This window comes from Balearica regulorum, chromosome 2 (genome assembly GCF_011004875.1).
Source record: "Balearica regulorum gibbericeps isolate bBalReg1 chromosome 2, bBalReg1.pri, whole genome shotgun sequence".
NCBI classification, from domain to species: Eukaryota; Metazoa; Chordata; class Aves; order Gruiformes; family Gruidae; genus Balearica; species Balearica regulorum.
In genome coordinates this window covers 163327205-163349210 of record NC_046185.1, presented here as the reverse complement: position 1 = coordinate 163349210, position 22006 = coordinate 163327205, and the positions used below count along the sequence as shown (strand labels likewise).

Genomic DNA, 22006 nt, shown 5'->3' with positions numbered 1-22006 from the left:
AGCCCTTAATAATTCTGTAAATAATCATTTATGCTTCATTGCGCACCATCTGCTTGTTTGTTATTTATCAGACAGCCATAAGCAACTGTGTTGGGTGTGCAGGTGTTGCAGAGAGAGAGAGCGAGCATTTACATTCCAGACAGAATCAAAAGATGGGCATAGAGCAGGTCTTACGGGCACAGCATTCCTGCCCTGGTCAGCAGCTAAATTGTGCACTTATTACATCACCCTGAGGTGTGAGAAATCACTCACCGAGCTTGCAGAGAATCTCCAGGCTTGAACCTAATGCAAGCCTCATTGCTAGGACAGAAACTGTCTGGAGGAAGAAGAGAGAGAAAGGGAGGGATATTAAAAAGGTTCCCATTTGTCCCCTGGAGTTCAGAGTGTGGGGACAAACAGCAGGATTCAAAGGCAAAGGCTTTCCCAGAACACCTTTCTCCAGCTGGTCAGGCACTGGTCAGAAAGCGTTAACTAGAAAACTCACCTGTGGCTTCACCACCCAAAGTGGAGCTGTCACTCTTTCCTTGCCCCCCTGCTAAACACTATTCAGCCTTTTGGACATAGGATCAGACTCCCTCTTAACTGTCCTTTCCTGAGCTCTAAGAAACTTGTGTTCTTCATTGCCTGAGGGCCCTAGGAGCCTCCATCTTGTGTTACACAATAAGCTGATCATGAACCTTGGGACTGTTCCTGTGCAGGCAGGCTGAGAAGTGTCTACAACTCAGATGTCTTCCTGGAAAAAAGCTCAAATTACTTGGCTATTGTGCAAATACAGGCTTCCACTGCTATCCTCAGCAAATGCCCCGGCAGTGTGCCTCGAGAGATGGAGGTACCCACAGGGAGTACTTGTATTCCCTGTCTCCAGTCACCTGTGCTAGACACTGGACAGAAGTTGACATGTGAATTTCTCTCTTAAAATGCTTCTTTCCCCCAGTGGCTGTACATATTGGACAGCCCTGAGCAGACTTGTCTTAGGCCATCCTTTTGTTTTCTTCTCAGCCACACCCTGTTTGACATGTGCAGGTGCTGAACTGTCTTAAGGTGGCACCTAAGTTCCCTCTCCGGCTAATGTAGGTACTTCACTTCCCTCTGAATTGCTCTAAGACTCATCCCATCTCTCCACTACAGGAGTGATGTGTTTGGATTGGGTTGGGTAGACCAGATAACACAGTTGTCCTTTCTTGTGTTCACTTGTGTTTTCTGTTTCCTCCCCACAGGAAGGCAGTCAAGGCAACGTTAGTTCTTCTGCCTCTGCTAGGCATCACCTATATGCTTTTCTTTGTCAACCCTGGTGAAGATGACATTTCCCAGATTGTCTTCATCTATTTCAATTCCTTCCTGCAGTCTTTTCAGGTAAGACAACAAGCTTACAGTGGAATCGGCTACTGCAGAAAGAATACTCAGTGCTTTTCAGCCACGAAACATGGCAATGAAGCCCATGATAGAAATAATAGTTGAAAAGAGCTCAACTTTGTTCATGCTTATGTAATAGATATATAAGCACGTCGTACGAAGTGGAGACCTCCTCTCAGGTGTGTACCAGAGGGATTTGTCTCCCTTAACATCAGCACCATGTTCAGTCCATAGCCACAGCTCCTCACCTGGGCTCCATCTAAAGTCAGTGGAGAGAGGTGATGTTTCATCCTAAACTGCGTAAGAGAGGATGATGAATCACCCTCTCAAGATACCTCTCCACAGAGCACAAGTGAGCTGAGCATTAGACTAGATGTTGTTAAAGCAAAGGGAAACAACTCCTACCTGTTGGGCTCATATGATTAAGGCATAGCTATCCAGCTAATTATCCCCGCATCCCACTCCAGTTCTTCTGCAATAGTGCATGCACTCAGTCATCAGACCATACCAACTGTCTGAGAACTCGTACACTATCTATCTATCTCCTCCTTCCTTTGAATTTAACAGGAGTTCTACCAGGATGTAAAAGGCAGTGGAACCTGAATAATTGCCCCAGATTTCTGGATTTGGCACAAAACCTAAAGAGACTGAAGATCTCGAATAGTGTTTAGCCACACATGTCTGCTTAGGTGTGTCTTACAGCTTTACCTCTGCTTAAAGACCTTCTTGAACTGGGGTGGAACTATGTTTGCCATTAATTTGCCTCTGATATCTGCAGGAGCAAGCACTCTGGTATTCAGGATATTCAATACAACTACCCAGCACACACACTGCCAAGCTAAATCTAGGGTTATGGATTATAAAAAGTTTTGAGCTTTAGATTACTATTTTTACTGATTGCATGTTTAGCTTTGAAACACAGTGCTTTCCACCACAAATCAAAACTGAATATCCAAAAAGAAAAATGATCCTTTTAATTTATGAAGAAATGAACTTTAGCCTTTACTGGTGAACCAGTCCACATTTTCCATTCCCTAAAATTAATTATATTTTTTATCTGCTGATGCTCAATGTCTCAAAAAATGCTACACTGCTTATTTTATTGTTAGTGTTATGAAGACATATGTAAGAAAGAAAGCACAGGGAATCTCTCCTTTGTGGTGACAATAATTATAGTCCACTGCTGAAAGCAAAATGGGTAGGACTCTGCTCATACGTTTGAGATGACAATGTCATCATGTTGTCATCTGAGCTTCCATTACAGTCATTATGGTCTTTGCGGTCATTAGAGGAGTCTAGTCAGTGCTGTCAATAGATCCCACAGAGTAGTTCAGCTCAGATGAATGTAAGTAACCTGATGATGCACTTGCCCACACAAGATCATCTAAGGCCATTTGATACCCCCTGTAGCATCTGAGACATCCGCATAGAGCTGGCAGGCATGACGTAGCACCGGTGAGGGGGTCTGTGCCATTCTGGAGAGGCAGCTGGAAGCTGTAGATAAGCTTTAGCACAGCTGAAGTGGCAATCCTCTCTGTGAGTGGAAGAGCTGTCTAGATTCTAGCTCTTATATCTCACCTGTGAGCTGCAAGACACTTCGTATTCGCTCATGAGGTTGTAGGGTAAAGATTTCATCTGTCTGGAAGGGGGTGACTTCAACAAGATTGTGGTTTTGCTCAGGATGATCCCAGAATAAAGCTCCATCCCCGATTCTGCGTGGTAAAATATCTAATAATTGACTGCTTTCTATTCTTTCCAGGGTTTCTTTGTGTCAGTATTTTACTGCTTCTTGAATGGTGAGGTAAGTAGTGTACCCTGCCGTCGGTGTAATTAATTCTTGGGAGGTGGAACCTACCTCAATGACTGATTACAGTGACATGAGATGTTTTTACGTGGGGCCATAGTCCCATCAGTCTGTTTCTCTTGCAGAAGTTTCTGTTAATGTCCCTCTGAATTTCCCAGCCCTCTTTTTCAGATGTTCTTTGTTCACAAAGCTTTATCAAACTCAGGTTATTACCTGGGAGGTCAGGGCAGAGGAAGAGACGTCCTCTTAGATTATAAAACCTTTGTTCTTTGGTTTAAGACGTCTTTGAAGTTTCTCATTAATTACAAATATGATTTCTGGGCATACATGAGCATTGCTTCTGAGCTGGGCTCTTGTTAAAGATATGCTGCAGGTGACTCATTTTTATAATGGGAAAGCCCTGCTGAGTTGAGTTAGTGAGTTTTTCCGTGTGGATATCTCTCTCTGAGTGATCAATGCCTGTTGCATTCGGAAAAGAGGGTTGGGGACAGGGTGGTGGTGGTCCTCAGAATTAATTTTAGGTACTGCTACTCAAGCAAGAAATGTTTCACTAACATCCCTCCGGGTTTGACTTACACCCCAAAATGTGAGACATTTGTATCTTTTCCCCTGCTTACACTGCCGGTGTCTCATCTACCTGCATTTAAGTGTGTCATCTTTGTCCAGTTAAAATTTGGGTCTCTGCAGTAATTAATTCAATGTCTTAATTATTCCTGCTGTATCAGTATATATTTTATTTATGCTGCTTCTTAATTTCATTGTGGGCTCCCTGTGAGAAAGAATGGGCATGTCTTCTCACCCAGCTGCTCTGCAACGTTTTCTGTACGTCAGCCCATAAAGCACCAGTGCTGGTTTTGGGGTTTTTTTTTTTGCTTTTCTTCATTTTCCCTTTGCATCGTTAATTCTGAGGTGACATTAACAAGAAGCAGCATTGCTTTCTCAGGTTAGGCACATGCTACTTTTATATACTGGCAATAGAGTGTTCTCAGTTCTCTTTCCAACTTCCCTTCAATAAATTCTGACCACTCTGTTTTCCTCCTAATAAATGGGGAGACAAAGTCTTCCCCAAAAGGTACAGACATCATAACTGTGGGACTACAGTTACCTCAGAACCTCGCCATATATTTGAGTTGTTTCGTGACCATGGTGCGGTTTTTTGGGGGTTTGAGGTTTGTTTTTTGTTTTGGGTTTTTTTTTGTGAGCCACTGTGCTGCACAATCTGATGAGGTTGAAGGCATCACAAGTCTGGCGTGTCTCTTCAGTGATACTTGACATATCCATCAGGTTTGCACTGTTAATGCAGAAGAAGAATCTTTCATGTGGACAGCAGGCTTTTTTTCTGTGCTTTTTTTTTTTCTCTTTTTTTCCACCGACAACACAGTGAATATCAGGGGCCGGAACCTGGAACACGTGATTTCATAGTCAGTCAGGACTTTGTAGTGCATTTCCATTTTGTGGACTTGGCCTAGGACCAGTTGGCTGTTCATACCAGGCTTTCACTTTTTTGTCTGTTCTGGGATTCTTTCATCTGTCTTGTAGCGGGAGAAATAGCTCCTTCACTACAGCAGTCTGAAGTTCTCTGTTCAAGACAGAGACAGGCTTGTTGAAAGGTGGGGTGATTCACCTCATTCTTATATGTCTTGATAACAATCTACTAGCAGATCTGGAGTGATTTCCAGAACAGTGATTTTCCCAGCTATATCACACTGCTGTTACAGTTTGAATGGGCATTTCTGGGAGTCAGTTCAAGGTTAAGACACCCAACTTGGGTGATGTAGGTGATCTTGATTCATTTCCCCAAACATAGATATCTAGTGCCACTTCAGAGACTATAGTGTCTGAGGAATCCACATGGGTCTACTAGATATGATACAAGATCTATAGAAGATCCACACCTTCTGGCTGGGAAGTGGGAAGCCAAGTGGAATACAACGGGGCTTCTCAAATGACACAAGCTTTCTATGTTAATTCAAACCAGTCAATACAATCTTTTTCTCATCAGCTTAGCCTACAGTAGACACTTCCATTTGCCCACCTAAACAACTCTAGTCTTCACTGGCAGTATGGACTAGCTCTCCACTGACTATAATGCATGCCTAGACACTTCCGCTCACATGCAGACACGTACAAATATCTGAATTTGTGAGCGAAATCTTCCCTGTAGACATCTATTTACATCTAATGTGCAACTACCACTTGACTAGCTAAACCATGGCAACTCCCTAACTACTTCTTTGAGATATAACATAAGACTATCCCCCCCGCAAATATTGCAGCATTGTCTATTTCAAAACTGTGAAAGGACTTTGGACTCATCTTAATGTACTATGGGAATGTTTTTGAAGTATCATAAAGGTTTTAAAGGGTGAAATTTCCTGCTCTGTTCTAGCTTCAGCTCTCTGCAGCCTAGAAACAAGTAGCAAATCCAGTGAATTTTCAGAGCTTTCTGGGTTTGTAATCATGTTGTCCAGAAAAAAAATGCATCTTATAGTATAGTATTATAAAAGCTCTCCCTTGTGATAGCACCTATCCTTCTTAGATCTTCACATACTCATGAAGGATTCTAAAAACAGTTTATATTTCCCAGATCACATCCTGAAGGCTACATCACACTGCAAAAGCTTGCAATAATGCTGTGTCTTGCCTCCTTGTGATCCAGAGGCCTGTACGGGCTGCATTGCCAACTGAGGCATCTGCGAAAGCCTTGGCTGTCAGCATAGCAAAACTGTGTTTTCTTGTTGTAAACTGCCACGTCTAAGCAGTGAAAGCCATACTGATTTACTGCTCAGTTAGAGGTGCAGTACATTCTTTTCTTCAATTTTTTGCTATGAAAAAGCCTGTATTTCTTAGTGCATGTCAACAGCATCACATCAGAAGTACAGAAGTACTGAAATATCATTTGCATCCTCCTAACGTCAGTTGCTCTCAGGGAGGCATCCCTGCTGGAAGTGGTGATGAAGATAATGCCACTCAATCCACATGAGGTACCACTGCTCTTAGTGAGATCCACAGCAGATTTTGTTCCAAAAGAGAAAAATAGCCTGTAAGTCGTAGCCATTCAGTAACCTGAAATCTTTATAAATATCACTGAAGCCTTGTTGAATCATTGTCTCTTCAGTTCAGTATTCCTGTCTCTGTGATAGATGGGCTCATGACTTGCTATCTCAGAAGGTTTTAAATACTTCAAGTTTTCCAGTTATGACAGAGTTGGGTTCTTTAAATGCATGTAAAAGCCTTTAACAGGTTATTCATTCCACATAGTGCCAGGCCTCCTCTTAATGATGACACAAGCAAAAAGGCTAGAAAATCCATTAATTTAAAGCTTTAATAATGCTATGATCTCAGCTGCATGTCTACTATTTCATATTTGATATGGATGCCACTAGGTACTTACAAACTGTCTGTGGTAGAGCTCAAACCATACGGATCGCAGATGAAAGCTATCAATGGTTCTGTCTTTTTGTCAGTGTTCTATCTATGAAGTTTGGCAAAAGAAACAGATAAGAGTTTTTCTTTGGAACGTCTTGTAGCCTCCCTTGATTTAAACATGTCCTTTTGACATAGAGTGTTTCTCTTCCTATGACCTCTTTTGCCCCAGATCAGAGGAGTTATACCGCTGTGCTGCTTGAATAGATCTGATATTCTGAGAGCTGGGTCTGTTTAGCCTGGAGAAGATTGAGAAGGGATCTGATCAATACTTATAAATATCTAAAGGGTAGATGGATGTCTAGAGGATGAGGCCAGACTCTTCTCAGTGGTGCCCAGTGATAGGACAAGGGGCAAGGGGCACCAACTGGAACGCAGGAAGTTCCATCTGAATGTGAGAAAAAACTTCTTCACTGTGAGGGTGACCGAGCACTGGGACAGGCTGCCCAGAGAGGTTGTGGAGTCTCCTTCTCTGGGGAGATTCAAAACCCGCCTGGCCGCAATCCTGTGCAACCTGCTCTGGGTGATCCTGCTTTAGCAGGGGGGTTGGAACTAGATGATCTCCAGAGGTCCCTTCCAACCCCTACACTTCTGGGATTCTGGGATTGTAGTGGAGAAGGCAGCGCCTCCAGCAGTCTAACTGAAGACGGCACCTTGGTAGTACAAGTTATCACTATAAAAGGTCTTGGTCCTGGTTTTGCAAGGATTTGATCTGACAGTTCAGCAGTGGGATCACCGAAGGGAAAAAGTGAAACTATTAAATTGCAATCCATGCAAAGAATTTCAAATGGAATGAGTGTATTTCCTTATGCTTTGGAACGGGCGTTTGACATGGGAATAGAAACATCTCCCTTTCCCTCATTTCCTCAGCACACGATGTTTCACACAGATCTTGGACCAGCTTTGTTGGCTGCAGTGAGAATTAAGCTGATGGGCCAGGTCTTGAGAGAGTGTGTATCATTTGGGCCTCTCTACTGGAGAGATGATCCTTCAGATTTTGAATATGAATGTCTTTCCAAGCCAACACATTATACACAAGTTATTCCAGTGAATCGAGGGAGAAGCAGCAGTTTAGATACAAAGTTGACAGATTTTTATATTTTATCGCTTCTGAAAAGTTCTGAAGCTGTTTTGAACAAACCATGTGTGCCGTGGATGGGCATGAGAGGCTGTTGGCACTTGACTTAATTTGTCTAGAGATTTTATGGAACAAAAGTTGTATTTTTTGGACACAGAGAAAATCTACTAGCACTAGAGGGCAAAAATATGCAAATTTCATTTAATGTGAATGGTAAAGAGCATCTCTGGACTTCCAAGAAAATTGAGAATAAGAGGTTTCTGAGAATTTAAGATGTAATGGAAAATGGCATAATGAAAAATATGTATGCATTTACGTTAAATGTCACTTAGAATGAATGTAGGTTTTGAACTTTTTTTTCAATGGCTGCAAAAATTAGATGCTCTTCAAAAATTTTTTCATCAACTCACGGATCACGAGACTGAATTTAATTTCACATAACACTGGATGTAAAAAAATATATTTAAGAGTGAGGTTTTTTTGGACAAGGATGGATACAATGGCATGAAGCTGGACTGAAGAGAATGTATTTCCACAAAACTCCTGTTGGACAATTTTTATTGCCATTTACTAAAAAAACCTTTACGTTTTTGTAGTTGATGGAATTTATTCTACCTAGATCAGTTTGCTTATAACAAGATAATAATGTATAATCAGGGATGTGCTTTCATGGTATCTCATCCTTATGTAAGTTTGGATGAGAATACGGATCCATAGAAATCACTAAATCATTTCTTCAGCCTCTGTAGTACAAGCTGATGAATTCAATCCAGCAACTGATCTTGATAGCATGTGTTTAATTAAAGCTTGTTTTTCAAAAGGGTGTCTGGTGTGGGATTCATCTCACATGGTACCTCTGATTTTTCTGACAATGATCCTTAGAACTGAATGTTGGATAAAAACATCGCTATCCTATCCAGGTCACAGCCAGACCTGAAACTGAAAAAAGGCTCGCTAAAGGTTATAGTCTTTAAGCATGTGTGGGGTATCCTTATAATTATTTGCATTATATGAAACTCAGGAAGAATATTCATTATAGTTTCAGTACCAAAAGAGGCTCACTTTCACTAGGCCAATGATGACAGTTGTCATCTTTGGCTTTTCATAGCAGAACATCAAGGGAAGACAACAGAAGACGGTAGCTGACACTCACTAGCACTATAATCACTCTCTGTTGATCTCTAGGCTCACAGCTCACTTAGGGGTTCTTCATACTTTTGTCTCCAGGGTCTTCCTTCAGTTCTTTAGTGTACACCTTCAGCTCATAGGCAGGTGGGTACAGCATACCCAGTGGTTTTGTTCTCTCTTTGACTGATTCCAGGTAAAGCATCTTGAAAGGAAGATGGATCTTCCCTTCAGTTCCCTTTCTAGTGTTGTATCTACCTTCTCAGCCAGACCTCTTTCCTAGTTTTCTCCTGAGAGAAAATAAAGTATTTCAAAGAGAGAGAAAGAGAGAGAGAAAGCATATGTTTATAGTGTTTCATATTCCGAATATATCTTCCTGTACGGTTGTGTTGGCTTTGGTCTTATGGCTGCTGTTTGTTGGAGTCTGGAGGAGGTCAGATCTCAGATGCTGCAGCATCCCCCAGAAAAGGAAATAAAATATTTACAGCCATCCACTGATAGACCTCCAGAGGACCAAGAACCTGGCTCCAGTCCTGTAACCTCAGCAAAGGCATGATGGAAACAAGAGGATAATGGAGGAAGGATCCCTGCCTCCAGAGAACACCTATCCTTGTTATTAGGTGCTTCATGTCATTTCCAATAACCACCAGTGCTGATCCATCAGAGAGTTCTGTGATCCTTGGAAACCTTACCAACCATAATGGCAGATAATAACATGGCTGTACCGTAACAGGGTGCTTGTGAATGAAGGTGATGGCATTTGAGAACGACCCAAACTTATAAAGGGATAGTGCTTGATGAAGGGTGAGACAGAGAAGAGCAGTCTCCACTATCAAACTGAATGAAGGAAACAGGGGAAATCCTTATTGAACATGGTGAAAAAAATCATAGCATGTTTAAGCACTAGAAGAGAGGCCCAGAGGTGCTTTGAGATCTCTGGCCTTGGACATACTCAAAATGACTGGATAAGGCCCTGACATAATTTCAAAACTGAATATAATTTCTATGCTGGACTTCCTTTGATTGTGCTGTTAGGCCAGAGGCCTTCTGAGGACCTTTCCAACCTTAATTATTGTATAATTCATGAAATTTATGTCTATAATAAGGTGGCTGTCGTTCATTTCTAACCACATCCTGAAGGGGTACATAACTAGCAAGGCCTGTGTCTGAAAACATCATGCACAGGAGGAATTCTTAGCTGAAACAGGTCTCACATTCTAGTATTGTCATCTGGTCAGTATCGATAATCATCTATGAATTAACATTTAAAATGGAAAGCAATTAGCTGACTTAGGGAGAAACCATAACCAGAGAGGAATAGAACAGGTTACTTCTTTAGATGGCACTGTAAATTATACTCACAACAAGGTGCAAGGCAAAGATAAATATGTTTAAATTTTTGTGTGTTGACCCTTTACCCAGACACCATCTGTCTCTCAAAATCTATTAAGCTCAAAGTGGCTTACTTTGATCTGCTCATCTTGGGAGGCTATTCATTATAATTGCCAGCTATGAATCACCACCTAAATGGTTAGTCATCCACCTGCCCATCAATCTAAGCAGACTTCACATTAATCATTCTGAACCCAAAGGACATGCATTAAGCATTCCTTCAAATCACTGAATAAATATGAATAGGGAGGGTGGACTAGAGGGCTAAAGTTTAATTCCATCTCCCACAGTGATTGCTTTCTGAGCAAAGGTGCCCAAGAGTGTGAGTATGAGTACTACTCCTAAATGCCTCTGAGGATGCCTGGTCAATATTGAGCCAACAGAAAGGATCAAACCTGCCCTTTGGGACCACCAGGCAGCAGTTCATTACAGGACTGCAGTCCCCTCCCAGTGCCCATCTCCCACACCCAGGTGTGTTCTGGTTGAAAGTCACCTTCATTGCTGTGACTCCAGTAGGTCTCTTCAGACTGGAGTCTGGCCAGAGTGAGTAAAATGAGAAGTCCAGGCATGGTGGAAAGTATCAACTGGTCTGAGGGTCCTTCCCCACCCCATTTTCCTTCTCACTACACCACTGCTGTTGTGAGCGTGACTCCAGAGCACTCCACAACAAAATCACAAAGGCTTGAGGTGGGCTGACTGCATTCATGGTCTCCCTCTCTAGTGGTTAGTTCTGGTCCTTTGTGGCCCAGAAGAAAGGAGGAGCATTTGCCACCATCCCAAAATGTGTGGCAAATCTTTAGAACTAGTCAGAACTGTTCCAGCTTCTCAAACAGTTACATATGATAACAAAATTGCACTGTTGTCATCTTAGAAATAAAACTTCAACATCCCAGTCTGGCAGGTGCTGCAAAACTATCCACCTGTTACCAGGTTGTATGGAACTGCTGCCAAAGACTCTGGAAAAAAAAAAAAAAAAATAGAATTGCAGACTAATTAAGCAGGCTACATTTTTAGGGATAAAAAGAAACTTAAGAGTGTTATATAAAATAGTGGTGTATTGTAGGCTATTTTGGGGGAAAAAAAAAAAAAAAAGAAAAAGTTCCACCTGAGCTTCATTTTTGTTTCTTTTGAGACTTGCAAATTGTTTTGGCTACATCTCTCCCCTACCTTAGGAGGATTAAACACTGATAATGGTACCTTTGTAGAGATATTTGGTTCATTTTTTTTGCCTAATGGTAACATGACCATCTTTGGCCTGAGAGGCTGGGTCTACTGGGAGCCTTGTAAAGCCATACCAATAGGGTGAGAGGTGACTGTAGGACATATGTATAGTTGCTCAGTGGTGTACTTTATTTAAAAAAAATAGATAAAGACTCATTTCTGTCTCTCTGAAAGTGTTAGCATTCCTCACCTGCATATCCCTGTGTCTGTCAGTCCGGTGGGCTCTGTGCTTAGGCTGTTCTGGTTTTTGCTTCTATTCAGGACTGCACTTAATCCTTCCAAGGATCTGAAGAGGCTTGGCCCATAGCTTCTTCAGCATTTATTATTAAATCCAGCACTTACTGTCCCTCCTCCCTTCAGGGGCATCCTAATACTTTGGAAAACTTTCAAGGTATCATGTAAGGCATCACCTTACATTAGTTCAAGTTCTACTATGCAATGGATGGGATTTATCCCCCTAATATTAGACATCTAATACATACACATATGCAGTTGAGCTGATCACCCTCAATTTCATTTATAGGCAATGATTCACCCAAATGAGTGTAGATTTCAACAGACCTATTTTAGTTGTTTGTTTTTGATGAACTGTTGCCAATACCTTATGGCCTTTCCTATGTCTCTGCTGGATACAAAGAGAGAGCAGGGCTTCAGAAACTACATGAAGTGGATTACACTGCAGGGTCAGACACAGAGAGACCAGTGTCTTGAAATTCGAAGTCTGCATAGCCAGTTCCCTTTTGCTGATCTGGACATTGCTTGAAAGTCCCTCTTGCTCACCTGTAGCTTACAATACGATTGAATATATCTTCATCAACTTTTCCACAATTCGTACCACCACTCCTAAACAAAGATGTTTAAAGTCCAAAGTTATTCTCCAGTTACCGCCAACTGCAGCACAAGGATCTGAAGCATGGTACAAAGGTGCTTAAGTGTAGGTGGAACTTGAATTCATCACTGAAACCTATTTTCACAGAGCAAAAATCGGTCTGTTTCAAAGGCCAGTGAGATCTAGATAAACCTTTCTCATTTTTTTCATTTACTTTTGGATCAGGTTTTCTGAGTAAAAAGTTGCATATGAGCAAAGCAAGAACTTAATTAGGGTTATGTAGTTACAGACTACTGAACACCATGATTACTCTAGAGTCAGAGAGTACCTGTTGTCCCTCTGCCCCTCACTTGTCAACACTTTCATGTGAGAGATGTTCTCTAGGGACAGACTATGGCAGTGTCCCAGTAGTCTTACTTCCATCTTCCATTACAGCTCATTTAATCCTACTCTTCTTGTCAGATCCTTCCTTTTTACCTACATTTACTATTATACTTTAGTATTATGTCAAGAAGCACCAAGTGAATGGGCCCCTTTGTTCTAAGCACTGTGTAAATGGATCAAGCTTTATTCCTCTCTGCTAATAAAACATGACATTCCTTCCAAAAACTGATTTTTAATGTTGCTAAAGGCTCTTTCTTCAGCTCATTCCTAATTGATGGCTGCAAGAAATCAGCCAGCAGCCAGTGTCTAGCATAAGTAATAGCAATACAAAGTTGATGTCTGTTTTATCAAAAGGAAGACATCTCTGCATGTTTTCATCCTTCTCTCCATCTCTTTCATTATTTTTGTTGTTCGGAGGAGGAGGAGAGGGTTTTTGCAATTTTTATGAACAGATGTGGTGAAAAGGGTAATTCTGAGACAGTAATTCTGCAAGAAAAAGACAGACCGACACAGACAACTCCGTGCTAAGTAGTACGGATAAACTTTGTCATCTCAAGCAACTGAAGTTACATAGAGGTGAAGCTGATTGATAATTTGTATTCCTGCGACTCTTTGTTAAGCTTTAACCACTGATGATAGCCTGTACACATCTTGGGGCTATTACAGACAAGTGCTGTTAATTTCAGGTCATAGATGTGCTAATGCTGACTCTAGGACTTGGTACAGACTCTACAAATGCTTAGGATAGAGATAGTTGCTCTCACGGAGATTAACAACCAGGTTTGAAGCTGCTATTTTGCTTTATTTTTTCTATTACTCTTCGGCTGTGTAAATAGCTTTTTCTGGTGTCTTTTTTAACATGTCATTATAGCAGTCACAGCCAGTTTTCTTCTTTTCTTGTCTGACCTAAACTTAAACTAGCATTTTGTTTCTGAGTTCAATTGTAGAGATAAATTTAACCTTTTCTGCTTGCGCTCTAGTCACATCCTAATTGCAGTGAATTATTCTGTCATTAAGAAATGCTTTGCACTCACCTCTGTAAGTGCAGACTCTATTTCCATGTGCCCAGTCCATGAGGAATGGCTCCAGCTGTACAAGAAGACAGCACTTTTGTTACTATTTTTTATCCTCTCTCAAAGCTTGTAACCAAACCATATCATAAAAGCCATTTGGATAACTGCTTGTTTAGACTCACGTCTTTATCTCCAGGTGGCTCTTTTTGACTTGATTGGTTCGAAGCTCAAATGATAAATCTAATCTGGCTTCACTGGCTGAGTAAGTATCTGTTCACACAAGTTGCTCAGGAACACAAAAAGCCTATCAGGTGACTCCCCCTTTCCATGACCCCGTGAAATGCTGCTGCAGGACTACCTGGGATACATGAATTCACAGCGCTGCCAGTCTGCCATTAATGTCTTTAATAAGACTGAGATTTATTCTCTGCTTTTGCACCAGAGATGAAGACATTCACGTCTTTGATAGACTTAGGTAGATCACATGCTTTCTATAAAAGGGTGAATTTCCCTCCAATAGAAAGAGGAAAAACTTCTTCTAGCAATATCTCAGCATTTGGTGAGATATTCATTCTCTGGGGAGAAATGAGCATTCAAGAGGCAACATCCCTCTGCAGAACAAGTCCTGTGTTCTTCATGGAACAATTTCAGGACACTGGTTACCCCTCTGACACTTTACATGTTACTTACACCATTTGCCTTAGATGCCCAACGTTTAGCTAAGCTAGATTTATACTCAGAGGAGCAAGATAGAGCAAGGACTTACTCATTCCACATATCTGAGTCACCTTAGAGGAATCAGCTCTCTTTCTCCATTGTCTATATTGAAAGCATAAATAATTGGCCAAGACTAGATATCAAGCTTTCAGATGAGATGCATCTGCCCCTTGTATGTACTCTGTCTGGCACATGTATTTGCCTTTGGGTGTGTATTATCTGCACCCTTCAATCCAGAATCAGAAATAAATATCCTTTGGCCACTCCAGGTAGAACGTGATAGGTTTGCAAACATTGGGCATCCAGGAAGGTGCAACACCATGACACATCTTCTTTCCACTGTTTCTCATGTTTTAACAGGAGGGTTCAGAGAGCCAGTGGGGTCTGTTTGATGATACAGTGAAAGTCAGCAGTCCAGGCTGGCTTCTACTGTAGCAGTATATGGCTGAGTCAGCCCATCCTGACTCTGGCTATCTCATATATCTATCTCATTTAACTCATTTTGTAAACTGACCAAACCCCATCTTGAAACTAGTGGAGGTGTGTTGTACCTACTATTTCATAATGAGAGGCTCTTCCAGAAATCCCCCACACTGTTGTGTTTAACCACATTATTCTCATTCTCATTGCACGTTCATTCATGATGATTACATGCCTCTTGGCAGTGCTGTCTTTTGTCTTCAATCCTTTTTTCACTTGTATATTCACTCTTCCCCTTCTCCATGCAAGCAGTCCTATCACCTCACAGCCTTTATTTTTCTAGGATCTGTCCCACCTATTAAATGTAAAACCCATTATTTTATATTGAAACAAATCATTGATTCAAAATCAGAAGAAAGAAATCCAGTGTGGCACTCCTCTCACTGTAAACATCTGCACCTACTCGTCTTAAGTATCAGATCAAGCAGCACAGATCACACACAGTAAAGAAAACAAGCAAAGAAAGAGATCCTCAGGTCCGTTTTGCCCAATCTGCACCTTCTAGAAGGGCTCTGATAGAAAAGCAAGATTTCCAGCTTCAGGATTCCCTTGACAAGGCACCAAAGAGGTCAACTGCAAAATTGTTTTCCAAGTTGATACTCACAAACCTGAAATGGGGTGTATTTCATGGACAAAGCTGGTGATGAGAAGGGATTGATAGATTGTTAGGTGACAGACCACAACAGTGCAGAGTTTCTAAGTAGTAGTGCTACAGACTATGGGTCTGTCTAAGTCCCTGAAGGCCCAATCGAGAAATGGGAGGATTGAAACCATCGAGAGAAGGTGTGCAGATCCCATGTACTCCTTATGAACTGTTGTATGTTTTAACTATCAGGCCATCATTCCTGTTCATCTAGGACATCTAATACTGACAGTGTGTGGTTTGGGTGGGAAATACCTCTGCTACTAGAGCTCATCAGCTCATTTGAGCATCTGTTAGCATGTTGGAGCTGAAGTGGGTTGGGGAGTGTGTGTTCCTCATGTTTTGAGTAGACTTAACACTGCACCTGAAGACAGGCCCCAAGTTTTAAAAGAAATGGGGAAAAGCAGTGGCTGTGCACCTTCGGACAATTTGTTTCAACACCATCTTCCCTGCAATCCCAGTGGTGATTATAGATACACTCAGGATGGCTTTGATCTACCTCAGGTGCTGATAGCTGAGAAGGTGTGTCAGCATGGGTTTCACACAGGCTGTGCAAGCTCATCCCAGGCATTGTACAGTTGCCATGGTAGCTGATCCATGTTGAGGTCTACTCTACAACAACATCACTGCTATTAATACCTGAGATTTAGCTTGCCGGTGGTAAAATGGGGATGAGAGCACTCCTTTACTTTTGAGGGATGCAGTGAAGATAAGTGCATTAAAGATTGAAAACCATTGAGTGTAAGATATCAATATTGTCTAAATTTAGCTAAATTTATAATCCAGACATCTAAAGCAGAGATAGTTGTCTAGAATCATTTTATAACTAATGAAAAGAAATAGGTATTTTTCATCTAACCACAGTATCTGGCCTACTTTGGACATCTACTTTAGGAGGAGATGAATCATACCCTTTGACCATATTGACTGGTTTGCTCTTGGTCAGGAAGAGAACTATGGGTCATTAGCTGGGGTGTAACGTCTACATTATATTATTTATAACCCCACCTTCTAAACAAGTGTGGTTTTGGCAAAGGAGGCTCTGGCTTGATATAGAGGTTGTATGTAAAAATGCTCTTTTTTCAAAGTTGACTGGATTTCAGGTTGGCAGAAGATTGTCAACATCCTTTGCAAGTGTTATGAGTACAATTACCCATTGACTGTACAAGAAGCTGGGCCCAGATTCACCTCACCTGATTTTACAGACTTACCTAGCTGCCTAGATTAGGGATCTGAATTGCTCTTGTCTCTACAGTAAGCAGAGATCAACAAGAATGTCCAGAAATTGGTCTAAATGTTTCATTTCCGCTTCTGACTTTGAGTCTTCTATGCCAGTGATTTGGCAGGAGTTAATGACACTCGTATGTTAGGAGTATGTCAAGCTTTCCTGCCCATAGTGTTTGAGGCTACAGTTCCTATCACCTTTCTCTTGCTTATATACATTATACTTGAGCTAGAGCTCCTGGGCTCTTTGGTCCATGCCAAAAATTATGCACTTGAAGTTCAAGATTCATCTGGCCTATTTGTAAGCATCTTCTTGAGGTTGGCCTTCTGTTTACTGTAAAGTAGCTCTCCACTGCCTATACAAGATGCTCACAGGGATTAGGTCAGGTATGTCTGTGTTGTACACACCAATGTTTAGTTAGATGACCTGTGATTCCCCTTCATAGACAAGGGAAGCAGAGGCAACTGCAGCCCCTGTCATAGGTCTCTCTAAGAGCTCCATCAGGTGCATGCATCTTGAGGGCTTGATGCAGTTGCATAAGCTTAGGCACTTACTGCCATTTCAAATGCTCTGGGGTATTTAAGACATCAGATATGAGATGTGAGATATGTGAAACCCGTGCTTTTCCCAGAGCATAGTACCCAAGAGAATATCAAGTGAAGTAGATGCCCATGTTTAGGCAGCTGAATCAAGCCCTGCATATTTCAGTGTCTTGGCACATACCATCATTTGTCTCAGTGCTCTCTAGTGTCCCTGTACAGAGGACACCTGAATATTCTAAGTGTTCATGTTCTTTCCTTTTTTTTCTCACCAGGTCCGTTCTGCTGCCAGGAAAAGATGGCACCGCTGGCAAGACCATCACTCCCTCCGAGTGCGTGTGGCACGTGCCATGTCTATCCCCACCTCTCCGACACGAATCAGCTTCCATAGCATCAAACAGACCGCAGCCGTGTGATATGCCCCACACATACACGCACCACCTGTGGCCTTCAGGGTTCTTCTTTCTTCACTCTCCCCAAGCCCCGTTCTTCAAACTTCCTTCCTTTATTCTGCACTGCTCTGTTTCGCAATGAGGTGCCCATCATATTTTTGTGGACTGTCATCTCTCATATTTGTGATGCTGCTTTAAGGCAACCAAGCAAAAGCCTCTTGGAGTAGGTGGTGGTGAAGCAGATTCAAACAAGAGATAGATTCAACACTGACTGCACTTTGTGGAAGTTCACAATGCAAAGTCTAAAACAGCACACTGGCAGGAACAATCCATTTTTTTCCTCTTTTCTTTTTTTGTTGTTTTTCCCTTCCGTGTTGTGGTGAACAAAGACTATTTTTAATATCCTGCCCGTCTCACCCTGTACATTGATACCCAATGATTTCAACAGTTTGGTGTGTAGATAGCCCGTCTCTTTCTTGGTTCTTTGTAAAAATTCTTCTCTGCAGAACTGTCATTTGAGAACATGTGGCAGCAAGAAAAAGAGCATCTGAGAGGTGGTGTGAGGAATCTGAATTTATCTACCTTCCCCATTTCTCCCTTTGATAGTCTGGGAGCTGGCCAGGGCATCGCTGGACTGTTTAACACAGGGTACTTTGCCTTGCAAGAACCATGCCCTGTTCATACACAAAATTTTGAAAAGGACAGCGATATTTCTATATAGCTGTAAAAATTATCCTTATTCCTCTTAGCTCCACGCTTTCAACGCGATGTACGTAGCCTTTGGAAAGTCTTTGTTTTTCTTCAGCTATGAGGATTGGGGTGGGGAAGGACAACAGAATATGTTTTCTGGGTTTAAAAAATATAAAAGGGAAGCACTGTAAAAATAATAATGAAGAGGATGTTTGCATTATAAGAACAGTGCTACATGTTGCACAACGATTATTCAGCATTTTGAACTAGAGCAGATGTATCTACTAGGCTTTTTATGTGATGTTCAAAAATACTGTATATTTTCAATAATAAACACTACTTTGGGTTGGTTTCAATAAAACCCGGCATCATTTTCTTTACTCTGGGAAGGAAGAGGACATCTAACTTGAGAGTGGTTTTGTATCTAAGATCAGGGAAAGAAATCCTGTTTTGTTTGATGATGAACCAATAAGAACAACAACCGCATGATTAAATCTGAGCAAGAGGGCATTTAAATGCAAGATGAATTGTGTCCCTTCTCAGCTCATGGTGTTACACTGGATCCCTGTCCTTCTGCACTCTCCTTCCCTCTGTTGGGCTTCTTTGCAACAGCAGAAAGAAAAAAGCAAGTTGTGCAATATATTCTCCATCACCAGCACTCACCAGTGCTGCAGTAATTTGCTGTTTCCATTTTAGCATGCTTGTTCTGAATTTTCTTCACATGTTTTGGAGGTCTTTCCAGCGCAAGCTGGATTTAAATCCCCAGACTGAAATTGGTCTCTCTCTAGTTTTCAAGGCTACACAGGGCTGGAAAATATCTTGGAAGACACTGATGTTAGTCCCCTGCTTTTGGAGGCATCCTGTCCTAACATCTCAATCACATTCATCTTTGAGCTGATTGGCAATGCACAGCAAATTTAAATTAACAAATTAAAATTTTGTAACTTCCCCCCCTCCTATCTCTCATTTAGATTCAAGTGCCTTAATGAGATAACTGAGGGAGGAGATTTGAGATTCTGTCTAGTTAGACCTATCATCTCTGCCAAAGAGGAGGAGCAGGGAAAAATCTTCACATAGCCTTCCGTGTGGCATGCCAACTAGCATGATAGATCCCAGTGCGGCAGAGATACAAATAAGACTGGAAATGTGCCTGCCTATGCCACTCACTGCTATCAGTGCGCTGAGTTCTGCGAAGTGATGCAAATCATCTTCATGGTAGCTGGGAAACAAAAGTGTCTGATGAGAGAGGACTGTGTCAGTGCTTTTATTCATTGCATGCATCACAATAGCGATGCACAGCCTCCTGGCATTTTGTGTTTGAAGGGACAGATAGAGCTACAGGTTAGAAATGTGTGGTTTGAGTACCTCTGTGTTTGCTCTGTCTCCAGACCAGTCTGGGATGAAAAAGGGATTTGCAATGCAGCAGTGTCTGTCAGAAATAGCAGATTATTGTTGCTACCAGGAGTGTATTGTCACAAAAAATAAAATCCTTTTTCCAATTAATATTTGTCCAAAGCAGAGATTTTCAGTCCTTCCAGCATTGCACCCTGTTTCAAGCCAGCATGGTGGACACACAGCATCAGTGGGATACTGCTTATGTTAATTTGGAAGTGATTGCCATGCTAACACACACACTACCTCTATTGTTTTGCCATGGAGTCTTCCTGAAGTCTGTCATGCCTGAGGTACTGACAGCCACGGCACATTTTCTCTAGAGCACTGTGATGAAAATCAAGCTTGAATTTCTACTGTCAGCCCTGAAAAAGCAATAAAAATTATTTTGAGGGTGGCTTTTTTTTTTTTGTCTTCTCAGACTGTGCAGAGCAGGGGAGAATGATGGAGATAGATAGGTGTGTGACTCTGAACACAGAGCATCTAGGGGAGATCAAAAAAGGCCAGGATTTGAGAAAAAGAGGCAGGGTCTAGGTTATATCAGGAAAAGTCCTAGGGAGTGACTGCTTTGTGGCAGCTAGTGGAAAGCATATAATTCACACCAGCTGAGGGTTTCCTATCTGATATTGGATACATGGGGCTCAATCCACAGCTCTTCACATCATGTGCAGTGAGCTCTAGCTTTTCTGCACACATCTGTGCTGTAGACAACCTATGACTAGTTTGTAGGCTGCCCAACCTTGCAGTGGGCACCAACCCCCCCTGGCTGGCAACAAGCAGTGGAGTATCTGTGTCCCGGAGCTCATGTTCTGGTTTCTCTGGAGCTACAAGCTGAGGCACGCAATCTGTGGGCTCCCTGCATTTGCAAGTCTATTTTCTAGGCATACATTTCAAGTCTCTGGAAGGACTTTTACTGGTGTCAGTAGAATTGGTGTCAGGCTCACATTTTCCCTCTCAGTATCCCTTTCTGATTCCCAATACAGAGGCAATTCCTATCTTTCACTTTCTGTCCTCCACATCAAGGAGCAGGCAGACCATAGGACAGTCAAGATCTCCTGATGAAAGCTGCCATAGAAACAGGGAGTGGAAAGTAGTGCCCATGGAAATAATGCTTTGAAGGCTGTTTCTCTTTCCCCCAGTCTGCCAACTGATCAATATCATCTTATTGCTTCCTGAAGTTCACCTGTCTGCCTGTATCTCTTGCTTGGTTTTATTAGGTGCAGTAATACCATAACTACAGGTCAGCATAGCCCATGTTACCTGTGAAACCAACCTGCCCTTCACATTTTGGTCTTGAAAAGCTAGAATTCATCCTGAGTTTTCCTCACTGCTGTGGACATGCACCCAGCTCTGAACTACTAGTGCAATAAAGCAGCACAGCAACGCTTTCACTGGACTGGTTTCTTTCCCCTGTAGTGGAGTATTTTCTTTTTCTTAACAGACACAAACCACAACTTTGTGGGCACACCTGCATCTGCTCTTGGAGTGCTTAGCCAGAATGACTCACCATTATCCTTGTGTTGTGATGCCCTTTCTTTGGCAGACGAGTCTTCACTAGTACTGTAGGTACAGGATCACCGTAGTCATGTGTTTCTCCATGACACCTAGCACTATATAGTTCTCAGCCAGAACTGGCGTCTCAAGGCCAGTATAAATACCCAGGGTGACTGTCACTGGAAGGGGGGGCTTGTCCTGTAAATGGAGGAAAAGTACAATCTAGGCACAGGTTACTATTCTTCCAAGGACCATTCTATTGGGACTCAGTTGACCTTATGTAGCTCTTCACAAGTCTCAGCTGGAGCTATTTCCTTCTGTGATCATTGGAGCACTGATCAATGCAGTCAATGGACTCTGAGGTATGAATCATCTGATCCTAAAGTAGATGTCTGCAATGGGGCAGGGGAATTGCACCCAACATCTATTTTGTCCCTTGACTATAAAGACCACCTGAGTTACTGACTTTTGTAGAGACAGACACAGTGCAAAATTTGGTAGCCTGAATCCCATGCCAGTAAGATGGACTGGGATATTGTAGCCAGTAAGCAATGAGAGGGTGGTAACAAGTCCTTTTCATGCTCTTCACAAGAACTAAGGACTCCAGCTACCAGAACTGGAATTTAAGAATTGCCAGATCTGTCTAGCCCTGATCTAGGTGCTGTTAGCCGTGCGTCTTTCTAGTCCCGTACTGTGGCTACAGAAAGAAGTTAGTCTTATCTAGACCCTGTGAACTGGACAACCAAACTTTTGAAGGACTGTGGTGTAATCCATATACCTGACTGCAAACCTATATTGTCCAGATCAAA

At 42.0% G+C, this 22006-nt stretch overlaps 1 protein-coding gene across 4 annotated transcripts in view; it reads left to right on the top strand.

The window, feature by feature from the left end:
* Window positions 1-18672, top strand: part of CRHR2 (corticotropin releasing hormone receptor 2) — a 162322-nt gene extending 143650 nt beyond the window's left edge. For 3 of the 4 annotated variants that reach the window (XM_075746795.1, XM_075746797.1, XM_075746799.1), the window contains 3 exons: window positions 1218-1353; window positions 3113-3154; window positions 17505-18672. In XM_075746795.1, coding sequence (XP_075602910.1) covers window positions 1218-1353; window positions 3113-3154; window positions 17505-17645 — 319 coding nt within the window. In that variant the 3' untranslated portion in view covers window positions 17646-18672. The remainder of the gene's footprint in view (window positions 1-1217; window positions 1354-3112; window positions 3155-17504) is intronic. The other variant, XM_075746798.1, reaches the window with a different exon arrangement.
* The last annotated feature ends 3334 nt before the right edge of the window (window positions 18673-22006 follow it).